A 13,812-nucleotide genomic window follows, 5' to 3' on the forward strand; every position below is an offset into this window, starting at 1 on the left:
CCTACAATCCCAGCTGGCTGAAAATGAGTGTGGCTGTCACCAGATACCCCAGGAATACACAGCAGAGCAAGGCTCAGCCAGATGGCCCTTTCATCTCCATGATAACACACAATCACATTTGACGCGATTTATTTCCCAGCCATGAAACTGCAGCCACCAGTTGCTTGAACTAAGTCAAACCTAGCATCAGCCTGCCTGGGGGCCGGGGGAGCCAGCCAGGAGAAGCCAGGTGGAACAGATTAATTTTGAGATTCCTGGGGTGCAGCAGTAACAGCTGCCTCACTCTGTAAGCATCAGAGAGCAGAACTGAAGGCTTAGCTATCCACTTGAAGAATTCATCCTAAATCCTGATCAGAGGGTCGGAGAGGTTCCTAGGTGATTTCCTGCCACTGTGAGCCTCCCTTAGGGGGCAGCTTCTGCAGTCCGGGCTGCCCCCTCCCCATTCTCCCAATTCATCTCCCTCCCTTTATAGTTTTCTGCTTCCTTTATAGAGTGCCTATGTGAGTATCTTTTCAATGGACTTGGTTTGTGTCAGACACAGCTTATAGCATCTCCTTCAAGGCCTTTCTTGCAGACCTACAGCCGGCAGATGCTGCCCCCACCCTCCCCCCTCTCACTTTATCTTTCTCTGCACACATGAGCCCCCGATGGGAGGGAGAGGATCCAGCCACTTTGCAGGGACAGCTGAGAGAGTCTCATTACTGACAACGTGACAGGCATGCAGGAATGTGCGCCCGCCTTTCTGGCAGTTTGGGGAGACATCAGAAACTCTGTGTACACTGGCTTCCCTTTCACAAGGCCTGATATGGGGAGACAAGCAGAAGTCAGGTCAGCTCTGCTGGTTTCCATGGGCAAAGCTGGGCCCCTGGGACATGGTCTTTAATTTTCAGTTTTAGAATTTATACATACGCAGTTTTCAAGGCTGTTACTGAGAAGAAGATGATATCCTGTCTGGGTCCTGGATGGGTTTTGGAGAAACTGAAGCCATCTCTAGACTTCTGGGAGTGCCAGGTGATGAAAATGCCATCCCAGGAGTCCAGGGTGAGCCTTCAGAAACCCCAGTGGGCAGGAGCAAAGCCGATAGCAAAATGTTATCAAACGTAAAGAAAGAACTCGGCTGGAGAGATGGCTCAGCAGCTAAGAACACTGAGTTCAAATCCCAGCAACCACATGGTGGTTCACAACCATCTGTAATCAGATCTGATGCCCTTTTCTGGTGTGTCTGAAGACAGCTACAGTGTGCTTACATATAAAAATAAAATAAAGCCTTTTTTAAAAAGTAAAGAAAGAACTCTGAACAAATGGATATTCTTGAGGTTATGGAGCAAACACTTGATTTTTTTTAAAGTTATTTTTGTATTTCCTTATATGTAGGGGTGTGAGTGCATCTCTTATGCAAGCCAGAAGAGGGCGTCAGATCCCTAGAGCTGGGGTTTAGGTGGTTGTGAATTGCCCAGTATGGATGCTAGGACCCCAACCAGGATCCTTGGGAAGGACAGTAAACACTCTTAACCACTGAGCCATCTTTCCAGCCCTCTGACCTGAACTCTTGAAAGTGGTAAAGGACTGGCGGTATGACTCAGTTGATAGAGAGAGGCCTTGCCTAGTATGCATGAAGCCCTGAGTTCCATCTCCAGTGTTCATAAACTGATAGTGACCCACACTTCTAATCCCAGCGGTGGAGAAGTAAAAGTAGGAAGGTCACAAGTTCAAGACCATCCTCAACTAGTCCTAAACCAACCTAGAATACATGAGATCCTAGGCTACATGTATCTCAGGCTGGCTTAGAACTAGCAACACAGCCAACAATGACCTTTGTCTTAGTTACTGTTTCATTGCTCCAAGAAAATACCATGACCAAGACAACTTATTAAAGAAAACCTTTAACTTGGGGCTCACTTGCAGTTTCAGAGGGTTAGTCCATGATTAAATGGTGAGGAGCATGGCAGCAGGCAGGCACAGTGCTGAAGAAGTAGCTGACAACTATATCCTGATCTACAGGCAGAAGGCAGAGAGAGGGGCAGCCTGGAAGCCACCCTAAAGACACACCCCCTCCAGCAAAGCCACACCCCCTCCAGCAAAGCCACACCCCTTCCAGCAAAGCCACACCCCTTCCAGCAAAGCCACACCTCCTAATCCTTCCTAAATGGTCCACGGGTTGGGAACCAAATATTCATGGCCTATGGGTGCCATTCTCATTCAAACCACCACAGCCTTGAACTTCTGGTCCTCTAGCTCTCAGATGCTGGGATTACAGACATCAACTACCACACCCAACTCATGTGTGGATGAAACCCAGGGCTTCGTGCATACTAGACAAGCATTTTCCCCACTGAGCCTCATCTCCAGCCTTGACTTCTATTCCAAATGGGTCACTCCTGGGGCTAGAGAGAAACAGTGACAGAAAGTCCGGGGAGCAGAGGGTGAGCGAGGGCTTGACTGACAAGCTTTTCTTTCCAACCAGAGGCATGCCAACCCACCTCCTCACTGCCAAAATTATAGCAGGATGGAGGACCGCCCACTCCCATAGTGGAAGCAGAGTATAAATAAAATCTAAGGAGCTGTTTCAAAACTGAGAAGTACAAAGGCTGCCTGTGTCTGTGACTTCTGAACTTGAAGATAATCTCACCCCTTTTACATAAGAATGTGAATATTTATAAGCTTGTGGGGGCGGGGGGACAAAAGGCACGTGCTAGGCAAGTGTTCTCTTGAGCTATATCCTCAGCCCTGTGGGTCCGTATTTAATGCCTCAAACTTTCACAGAAGGGAAAGACCAGAAAATGACTTTTGATAGACATGTTCCCACAGCAGAAGAATGCCAGGGCCATTAAATGTTCATCCCTGACATCTTTATAATTTTACACTTGTGTGTGTGTATATGTGTGTGTGTGTGCGTGCACGTGTATATATCTGTTGTATGTTTATGTATCTGTTGTTGTATGTGTATGTATGTGTGTATATGTGCATATATATGTGTGTATGCATTTACATGTGTGTATCTGTTGTATTGTATATGGTATGTGAACGTATAAGTGTATATATACACACATGCCTCAGTTCCCATGTGGAGGTCAGAAGACAACTTGAGTTGGTCTCTCCTTCTACCATGTGGGTTCCTGGGATGATCTCGGGCACTCTTACCCACTGAGCCATCTCATTGGCCCTCTGGTGTCTTTTGTCAATCTTGAACAGTAGGTGCCTTCTATATTTCACATCCTGGGGGCTGCTGGACTCTGGAGGTCTAACCTGATAAGGATTTTATTTTTCAGTGTAGGGATGGGAACTTAGGTCCTTGAACAAGCTACAGAGAGCAAACCTTTTGCAAATCTCACACAGTGAGCAGATCTTTTGCAAATCCCGTGCAGTGAGCAGACCTTTCAAATGAATGCAGCTCTTCTGAGAGTGGATGGGGCCTGGTGAGGCAACTCCTGACTGGGCTTCAGTGACGTCGGAATTCATGTCCAACCCAACCTGGTTTGCACTCATTTGGGGCTACACGGAAGAGTCACTGGCTGGTCTCAGTTCAGAGTCGCAGCAGCTGCTTCTCCAGGCTTTTCTCCCTGCCTCTCTGGATCTAACAGTTGCTCCAAATCCCTGCTGTTATCCCTGCTGGCCACAGGAGGTGTGGCACTCCACTCCACCAGCTGTCCATGGCAGGAAGGCCACTGATGGAGTTCCCTCAGGCAGAGGAGTGGTGGCTCCTGGCCCTGTGATGACCAGAGATCCATACAGTTTGACCCTCCTACAACAGGAGAGAGAACAGTCCCAGGGAACCCACAGCCATCGGATACCTCGGGTTGTGGTCCTAGCTGGAGTCTCTCTGGCTACGTGATCTTGGGCTGGCACCATCTTCTCTCTAAGCCCGTTTCCCCATCTTCCAAGAGAAGGGTTCAGAATTAGGTCTCACTGGTCTCTAAAGACCTTTTCTGAATACCACATCCATGGCAGGGTTGAGGCCACGTGCTGGTGGGCACTAACTTCACACAAGCTTTAAGACTCCCCTAAGACCAGGAGTGAGGTCAACTTCTGTGCCAGAGTTTTTTATTTGTTTAATGTGTATGGGTGTTTTGCCTACATGCCTGGTGTTTACCACCTGCATGCCTGGTATTTATGAGGCCAGAAGAGGACATTGGATGCCCTGGACTTGGAGTTAGAGATGGTTGTAAACCACCGTGTGGATGCTGGGAACCAAACCTGGGGGCTCTGGAAGAGCAGTCAGTTCTCTAACCACTGAACCATCTCTCCATCCTCTCAGAGAGTCTGAGGATCAGAGCATTAGAATGCTCCAAGAACTTGGTGCTGTTGGGGTTCTTAAACTCCAAGCAGCCTGGAACCCTTCACCCAAACTCTGGCATGAAACCTGGAAGGCCTAACAGAAGCACCTTAGTTAGAAGGGTTCAGAGAAGGGAAGCCACCCACTCAGCAAGAAGTTGGGCCGAACTAGGCGAAGCTGCCCTCCTAGCACAGTTTTCAGGACCTGAATAAATGCAGCTTCTGTGGCACACAGAGAGATTGCCAAGGAAGAGCCATGGGTGGGTGTCTTAGTCAGGGTTTCTGTTCCTGCACAAACATCATGACCAAGAAGCAAGTTGGGGAGGAAAGGGTTTATTGAGCTTACACTTCCACGTTGCAGTTCATCACTAAAGGAAGTCAGGACTGGAACTCAAGCAGGTCAGGAAGTAGGAGCTGATGCAGAGGCCATGGAGAGATGTTTCTTACTGGCTTGCTTCCCCTGGCTTGCTCAGCCTGCTCTCTTATAGAACCCAAGAGCACCAGCCCAAAGGTGGTACCACCCAGAAGGGGCCCTCCCCACTTGATCACTAATTGAGAAAATGCCCCACAATTGGATCTCATTGAGGCACTTCCCCCAAATGAAACTCTTTTCTCTGTGATAACTCCAGCCTGTGTCAAGTTGACACATGAAACTAGCCAGTACAGTGGGCTTGGGATTGGGGGTGGTATAGACAAGCAGGAACTCCCACTGTGTGCCCGCATGGAGAGCCTCTTGCTGTGCCTTGACCTGAATCTTCAGAAAGGCCCACAGCCTAGCATGTCACCATCATCTTCCTCTTTTAGGCTCAGAGAAGTTCAGTGACTTGACTCAAGTCACAGAGCCTGGAAGTGGGTATGTTGGGATTTGAACCCAGTGTCAAAGCCCAAATGCTCCTATTTATTCTCGAGTGTGTATGCTCGCTCCACGGTTCTACACACAGCCACACAGACGTGGCAGGCTCAGTGAACTCTGGGATTAGAGGAGGGGACAGATTAGTAAACTTTGTGTGACTAAAAGAAAGCAGGAGGGCCTGGCTGGTGGTGGTTGCATAGCTCTAATCCCAGCACTCTGGAGGCAGAGGCAGGCAGATCTTTGAGTTCAAGGCCAGCCTAGTCTACAGAGCCAGTTCCAGGATAGCCAGGGCTACACAAAGAAACCCTGTCTTGAAAAAAAAAAAAACAAAAAGAGAAAGAAGAGGGAAGAGAGAGAGGAGGGGGGGAGGGAAGAAGGAAGGAGGAAGTGACAGTACTAGAGTGAGGGGGGCTTGTACCCCCATTTACCAGAGTAAGTCAGAGAACGACTTGTGTGTTCTAAGTAGGTCTGAGCTTTCAGGGGATGGAAAGGCACCGTGTTTCCTGCTCGAGCTGCACCAGGTGTCGTCTATGTGGCTATGAACTGTTAACCCTTAACCGTAACAGTGACACTTTGCAGGAACAGATCAGACAAGTGAGGGTCAACTCAGGGCCTGGAATCCTGTGTCAGCCTCCATTTCTGGTGTGTGTGTGTGTGCGTGTGTGCGTGTGTGTGTGTGTGTGTGTGTGTGTGTGTGTGTGTATGTGTGTGTGTGTGTGTGTGCATATGAACATGCATACACACACACACTTCCTTTCCCCATGTCTATCCATCCCATACCCACCTCACCCTCACCCTCCCCCATCGGGACCACTGTGTGCAGGAACACTGACAGACTCTTCTGGGCTCTCTCACCAGATTGTCAAGGGATCATTGAAGATGTGGTCCTTCTGGGTGCACCAGTAGAAGGGGACCCCAAACACTGGGAACCGTTCCGGAATGTGGTGTCTGGGAGAATCGTCAACGGCTACTGCAGGTCTGTCTGAACCTCATACCATGGGGGAGCTAACAACATTTCCTGAGCTCCTAGTTTGCCCTTCCCTACCTTTTCTGAGGACAAGAAATTGCTATGCTGAAAGGTACCAGAAGCTGGCCAGAGGTTCGGATCTGAGAGGTGTCCCACCCTGCAGGATGGCAGGGGAGGGTCTTGTGGGATCCTGTGTCATCACCTGCGGGATGGCTCTGAAGGAGGAAGCATGGGGTAGCACCAGAGACCGAAAAACAAAAGGGTCATGAGAGCCCTTTGGGGCTAAGGCATGCCCACATGTGGTGTGCCCTTGGTAGAGCTGGCATCTAGGCTCCATTTTTGGAGCATGATTTCTGAGCAGGGGCGGGTAGATAGAAGAAGCTGGCAGTGTGGAGAGTCAGCACCTAGGGCAACAGGTCTCTGGCAAGCAGTGGGACCTGGGGGTCAGGGAGAGAGTGGGAGAATAGCCCCATTTGGAGTCTGTGGAGAGGCCCTCTGAGTGTCATTCTGAGTTAAATTCCCAAGCTCCAAAAAAGCAGCCCCCACCCGAAGGGGGACAGTCCTGTATCAGGGAGCCCACACACAGGCTGGTTAGCTGTAAAAACCCCAAATCTCATGAGTTCTCAACTGCCACAGGTCCCAAAGGTTGTGGATAAGGCACCCGCAGCAAACACGTGGCAAGGTCTCCAAGTGATCCGGAGATGGCGCTCCGAGCTCAGAGTCACAGGGCATGTTGAGGCAGGCTCTGCTATAGCTCAGGCTGGGTTTGAACTCTCTACATAGCCAAAGGTGCTCCTGCTTCCACCTTCCGGGCGCCCTCATGCACAGACAGGCATCCTCTGACTCAGGTTTCTACAGTGCTAAGGATCAAAAGCAGTGTTTGCGTGCTAGGCAATCACCCTGCGGGGCTCAGAGGCCAGAACCAGAGCAGTGAACCAGAGGCTCTGGGTGACAGCTGAGGGCGAAGGGAGGGAGGGACGGTCAGTAAAGGGCCTGTGGTGGATGAGCCTACAGGAAAAGAGCAAATGGTGAGATTCCCATGTAAAGGGATGCATCTCTGGGGGAGGTACCAGCTGGAGGCCAGAGGCCCTCAGAGCACCCCGCAGACCACTCTAGTGCCCGCATGCTGTCCTAGCCCTTGGCAGCTGAAGTGGAAGGATTATGAGCTTGAGGCCAACCTGGTCTGTGTAGTGACTCTGCCCAGTTGGTCAGTTGCCCAGGGCTCGGAGGCCCGGCCAGCCCAGGCTCGGCTGATGGCCGCTATTTCTGCCTGCAGGGGGGACTGGCTGCTGAGCTTCGTGTACCGCACGTCTTCCGTGCAGCTTCGTGTCGCAGGCCTCCAGCCCGTGCTGCTGCAGGACCGGAGGATGGAGAACGTGGACCTGTCCTCCGTGGTGAGTCTGGGTCTGTCCCATTGGCCTGTGGATGAGGGGAACCGGGTCACCCCCAGCACTTGGAGATAGAACCTGCACATACCTGTTTCTTGTGAGCAGAGCCCCCTCCCAGGCTTTCCCCAGTGGCGGTAATCTTCAAGCTAACCTCCCGGCAGGAACCGTTCTGCCCCATTGACAGCCGAGGAAACCAAAGCTTAGAAAGCTTCCTGTCTCCCAACAAGCAATTTGAGGGACTGCATCCAAACCCCTAGAGTCCTCAAATTACCAACTCCCCCTCAACACCTTCACCCCAGATGACCAGTCAGAGCTGCCCCACCACCACCACCACCACACTTCCCCCATACATAACCAAAGCAAGCAGAGGACTTGCGTGCAGGACATAGGCTACATTCAGAGCAGTAGACCCTGGTGCTGGCCAAGAGAGAACAAAATCCAGCACCAGGGATGGTTACTCAAAAGCTCTGGGCTCCTGCGTGCTCACTAATATTAGTCCCCTCCTCTTCGGCCAGGCCACCACTCTGTCTCCACCCTGGAGACTAGCTGCTCCCAGACCTCTCCTTCCTCAAACACCTTGGCTTTGGTTCAGCTTCCTAGCTCTGCCTAATAATAGCTCTTTATCACATTAGGGGCCTCGGCAAATCGGTGCTTCCCTCCTCTGACTAATTAGAAGTAATTAGCATTGCCTTTGTGTCCCTGCCTTTCCTTGCAGCTTGCTGGGAGAGGGGCTGGCAGGGTTCCCTCTGTAGGACTTGCCTGGCTCCCTTTGCAGCAGCGACTACAGACCTATCTGTCTGTCTGTCCATCCTCCCTGTGGCAGGTGTGGACCGTGTCTGGGATGGATAAAGGGACCCTGTTTTCCTGTCAGCCTGTCCCACTCAAGATTGCTGGAGGTGGAGGATTTTTACCATCGCAGGGCTCACTGTGCGAAGCTGTCCAGGATACATTAGTCTAGGGCAAACATCTCCATGTTCCAGAGGTTGTACCTGATGTCTAGGACTTAACAAAGAACCTGTTGGAAAGGACACAGTCAGTAATAGTACCACCAGCAGTGACAACATCCAACCTGTGTCAGGCTACCCTACAAAAGTCCCAGGAAGACATACTGATTCACTGTCCAAATGTGGAAACCGAGGCTGGAGTAACAGACACGACCATACCAGTGACTTTCTGCTCCTTGGAGAAAATACCTTAAGTGAGGATTTATCTGCGCTCACGGCTTAGTCAGGTTTCAGTCTGCCAGGGTGGGAAAGGCCTGGCAGGAAGCAGTTCACAGAGGGGTGGATTGAAATCAAAGGCTGGGGGAGCAGCCACACTTCTAGTGATCTACTCCATGCACAGGGCCCTACCACAGGTTCCACAGCCTCACACCACCACCAGCTGGAGACTGAATGCTCAAGCACCTGGGGCTGAGGAGACATTATAGATTCAAGCCAGAAGCCCAGGGAACTACCTCAGAGCCTGGGCCCTCCGCCATGAATTTGCCTGTGTTCCTAAACCTCCACAGCCTGGTCAGCAATTTGCAGTCCTGCCAAATAAGCCTGTAACCACATGGTCTCCCGCCTGTTGCCAGTCCACATGGGGCTGGGGTTATTGCCAGCTTCATTTTACAGAAACATGTGGCACTGGGGAACCCAGGGCCTAGTGGCCATGGGAGGGGCCTTCAGCATAGACAGGTGGGGTGGTGGCAGCCAGGCCAGGTCTCTTGCAAAGCAGGAAAGGGGAAATGTTGGGACCCATTCCTGCCCACATGGGCCTGGTGACTGGAGTTCACGGTCTCTTGGCCAATAGTCTAATGAACCTTTGCTGGTTGACAGTATGTACTGGCAGCTGCGTGGTGTGTCCTGAGGCGTTGCCCACATCAGTCATGAAAGACAACTGCTTTATATTAGTATGGTGGTGCCTGACTGTACCCGGAAACGGGCAAAGCTACATGGGACAGCCGGCAAGACGGTCATTGGCTGAAAACTTAGGTATCAACTGTGTTGCACCCACCCATGGCCCACCTGACCCCTGTGAGACCTCCCCTCTGCTGACTGTAGACATGGGGTACCAGCAACAGAGACTCCATCGTGGGTCTTTATAGAACAGCAGCTGGCAAACTGCATGGCCGAGACTGAACGGGCCTGTGGCAGAGGAAGCCAGAGCTGTGTGCTGTAGGTATGAGGGCCACCTGGGGTCAGCTGCAGTAATGGCCCTGACCCCGCCCTTCCTGCCTGCCTTTTCCCATACAGTCCTTCCCCTGGGATCCAAGCTGCTCAGGGAAGCAGTTCTCGTTTGTCTGTGGAGAACTGGTTAGTGTTAGGGCCTGACGTTCCTGCTGGCTGGAATCCAGATGTGAGAACTAGAGCTTTAGCAGCCTCCTTGGGCTCCCGAATGGATCAGCCCAGCTAACTCTTCACCTTCATCTCCCCTTTGAGGCAAACTAAAGTAAGAGAACCTATCTTTATGCAGCACCTACTAAGCAGCATCACGGTGTGCCATGATTTCTGTGTTCCTCTGATCACCTCGAGAGACTATGCATTTCAAGGGGTTGAGAGAAGATGTCTTGGCTCAGTCAGCAAAGAGCTTTCCAGAAAAGCATGAGGATCTGAGTTCAGGTCCCCAGGACCCAGGGGAAAATGAAAAACATTCAGATAAGGCAGTACCGGGGGTGGGAGGGCGGGGGGGTTGCAGAGGCAGGAGGATCCCTGGAGTTTGCTGGCCAGCCAGTCTAGCCAAAAGATATGCTCCAGGGTCAGTGAGAGACCCTGTCTCAGAAAATAAGATTGGAGGCCTGGAGAGATGGCTCAGTGGTTAAGAGTACCGGCTGCTCTTCCAAAGGAAGAGTTCAATTCCCAGCAACCACATGGTGACTCACAATCATCTGTTATGGGATCTGACGCCCTCTTCTGGTGTGCAGGCACACATTCAGTATACAGAATACTGCATACATAGTAAAGAAAGGAAGGGAGAGAGGGAAGGAGGGAGGGAGGGAGGGAGGGAAGGAGGGAGGAAGGAAAGAAAGGAAGGAAGGAAGAAGGAAAAAGAAATGGTGGAGAGTGACTGATTGAGGAAGACACCTGATCTTTGATCTATACACACACATACACACACACACACAAGCACGCACACAGAGAGGGAGGTAAGAAAAGACACTCAGAATCTTACACAAGAACTCAAGCGTCAGGAAACACACTGCTGTTTCCTCCTCTCGGCCCATCTGGGACTGCCATGAACCGTAATTTACCTGAGGCTAAATTATGTACCATGAACAGAACATTATCCAGCTTGTAACAGTGACAACTGACATCAAGTGACAACAGTGACTGGTCTGGTGGCAACTCCTGGCTGCATGGTCTCATGGTGGTGAGGCAAGCTGGCTTTGTAACCAGGGAGACAGCTCTGTCCACGCAGGGGGCAGAACACGTGCTCCGACCACCTGCCCAAGGCCCCTCCTGTCAACAATGTTGTTTTGGGAGTTAAATTTTCAGTACACAATATGGGGGCAGGGGGGAGGCGAGTGGGAGAGTTCCTAGGGGGAGGTTGGGAGTGGTGGAGGGATGATTGGGGGCTCAGTGAGCTATGAAGAAACAGAACCTTACTGGTTGTGAAAAAGCTTTATTCCCAACTTGGAATGTTTCCTGGGGAAACCCTCCCAGCCATCCTCTGGGAGAGCCACTGTTGGGGACAGAAAGCCCCCTCCAAGGTCCCATGGCTACTGAAGAGGAGATGCTGAGCCCCTCCCCTGCCTGCTAGTCATCAGGATGAGCCTTTGTGTACCAGGGCCCCCACATATTTGTAGAAACTTTCTTTAACTTTCCCTGCCTTGGACCCTACAACCACACTCCCCAGGCCCTGCTCCAGTGCACTCTAGACTTGAGTACCAATAATAATTGGGATCCTGGATACTGAGTGACTGGCTGAGGGAACCCTGCCCACCTACACACCTACACACCTACACACCTACCCACATGGTCCTCATTCACCATCTCCCTGCAGGTCAATGGCCACTTGGACTATGCCAAGCAAATGGATGTCATCCTGAAGACTGTGGGCATCCGCACCAAGCCAGGCTGGGGTGAGAAGGGACTCCCACTGGCCCCTGGCAGCCTGCCCCAGGACGAGCCTCTCCAGACAGCCATAGTCTCCACAGACGAGACAATCCACCAGGAGGGACAAAGCCAGGAACCTGCCGGAGGAGACAGTCTCAAAACCACCTTACCTTCTGCTACCAGCCCAGCCCAGAGGCCGTCAGGGCTGGGCCAATCCACAGAGGACTTGCTCCCTACTGCCGCTGCTCCGGCAGAGGGACACCTGATCTGCAGCCATGGTGTGGGCCCCAACCCACTGGGCTGCCCTGACTGCACCCATGGGACCCAGGAGTCCTGTGCAGAACTGGACTGACCCAGCAGGCATCTGGGCAGCTTTCTCTAACCCCTGCAGGCTCCCCAGAGAGCTCTGGAGGTGGGGAATTTCCACAAGTGCCTTTCTTAAACAGATAGGAACTAGAATGGAGAGAAGAGGGGAAAACCCTAGCTTTCTGGGGAAGCACTGGCACTGTGAACTCGCAGGTCAACCCAGTGTAGGCTCCTGCCCTGAAGGTGCCATTCAGAGGCCCAAAGGTCACTGTGGGACTGGAGGTCCCCATGCTCCCTTTTCTCTAACCTCAGTGGACTCGAGTGTCCTGCGGATCTCGTATCTACTCTCCAGGACTGCCCACTGACCCCAGGTTCTACCAGTGGGCATTTTCAGGTGCCAACGAGACACTTTGCTCCCTCTGCCCTTGGAAGGAGCAGCTCTGTCCAGCACATTTGTGCAGGCTGGGTACACTGTACAATGGCAGGACACAGACAAGATGTATGTGGCGGCCTAGCCCAAGCTTGTGAAACACGTGAACCTAGATAGAAATGTAGTGAGAGGAATAAAGGCAGAATTCACAGTCAGCGTCTCGAGAATTGGGCCTTGGTAAGTGTGGATTACATGCAGAGGGACCAATAAATGCCGTTTACCACACCCTAAGGGCTCATCTCTTCACCTTCATAACTTCATTTTATGCTGGGGAAGCTGGGCCTCCGTGTAATTAAGGAAACCCACTGAAGGCCACGCAGATGATCAGAGATGGAATCGCTATCAAGTCTAGCCTTGGGACTTCTCACCTGAGCTCTAAGGCCTTGTGTCTGCATCCTTTCTGTCCCTCCCACCTCCTCTAGGTGGCAGGGACAGACGTGGCCTGCCCTCGTTGTGCATGTGGAGAAATAAGACCCGTAGGCGGCTGTGGATATCACAGTAATTCAGAAACTCGATATCCCTCCACTCGTATCACTTATCCCGTTTACAAACATCTACGCCACTTCATGCTGCCTTTAGTACAAACTTCTGTGTCCGCATGGAAAAGTGACAGCGATTCCTTGTGGGGGCAGCCGCAGGGAGAGTGTCACAGAGCTTGCTTGGCACAGACTCAGATCAGAGCGCAGGACACTTGCGAGGGAGAGACCTTTTACCCAGCTGTTTTCCAAGCACCCGGGGCTTCAATAGGAGACAGTGCACCACACGTCCACTTCCTTCAGCTTGTGTTTATTATTGAGTCCCTCGGGCAGGCCTCGTGGCGGAGAAAGCCGGAAGCACCAGAGCCCTGCTGCCAGGGCCCAGTTGAGCGCGGTCAGCACCAAGGAGAGCTCCTGGGCGAGCCTGGGCGAGCCTGGGAGCCTGAGTGGATGGAACTCAGCTCAGAGAAAGACCTGCCACTGAAGAGGAATTCAGTGAGGAGCAGCATGGAGCCAAGAGCCCCCTGTCCTTACCCACAAATGCAAGCCCCCATGCCAGACCAGAGCCCACCCGCCTGTCTGTGGCTTCACCCCCAAACCAGGGTCATACACCCCTCCTCAGCTGTACCCTGCCCACCCAAACAGCTGTCCTTTCTTTCAGTGACCCTAGGAAGGACCAAAGCAGGCAGGATGAAAGACTATTCTGCTGCCATCAACTGCTCCCTCTCCAGGAAGCCGGGGTGGAGGAAACCCACACTTAAGGTCGTGCAGGACCTGTCGCCATCCCCTGGGCCTCTACAGGCAGAAGGACAGAATGGGACTAGAAAGAGTCCCTGAGTGGTACGGTCTCCACCCAGCAAAGCAAAGGAGGCTGGGAGCCCAATCTGGGTTGGAATAGACAATGGGGCTGAGATGTGGCCCAGTGGAGAGTGCCTGCCTAGTATGTGTGAGGCTGACCTAACAAAACAGGAGGCCCTGGAAACACAGCTCCATTGACAGAGTGCTTGTCCGGAACGCAGGAAGCCCTGAGTTCCACCCCCAGCACTACGGAACCTAGTGTGTGGCATATCCCTGTGATCCCAG

General features: G+C 52.1%; 1 protein-coding gene across 2 annotated transcripts in view; it reads left to right on the forward strand.

The window, feature by feature from the left end:
* Tmco4 (transmembrane and coiled-coil domains 4) overlaps positions 1–12,478 on the forward strand; it is an 83,300-nt gene extending 70,822 nt beyond the window's left edge. For both annotated transcript variants that reach the window (XM_052177862.1, XM_052177863.1), the window contains 3 exons: positions 5,984–6,101; positions 7,369–7,486; positions 11,465–12,478. In XM_052177862.1, coding sequence (XP_052033822.1) covers positions 5,984–6,101; positions 7,369–7,486; positions 11,465–11,869 — 641 coding nt within the window. In that variant the 3' untranslated portion in view covers positions 11,870–12,478. The remainder of the gene's footprint in view (positions 1–5,983; positions 6,102–7,368; positions 7,487–11,464) is intronic.
* Positions 12,479–13,812: the final 1,334 nt, after the last annotated feature.

The sequence above is a fragment of the Apodemus sylvaticus genome, chromosome 3 (genome assembly GCF_947179515.1).
Source record: "Apodemus sylvaticus chromosome 3, mApoSyl1.1, whole genome shotgun sequence".
In the NCBI taxonomy this organism is placed as follows: Eukaryota; Metazoa; Chordata; class Mammalia; order Rodentia; family Muridae; genus Apodemus; species Apodemus sylvaticus.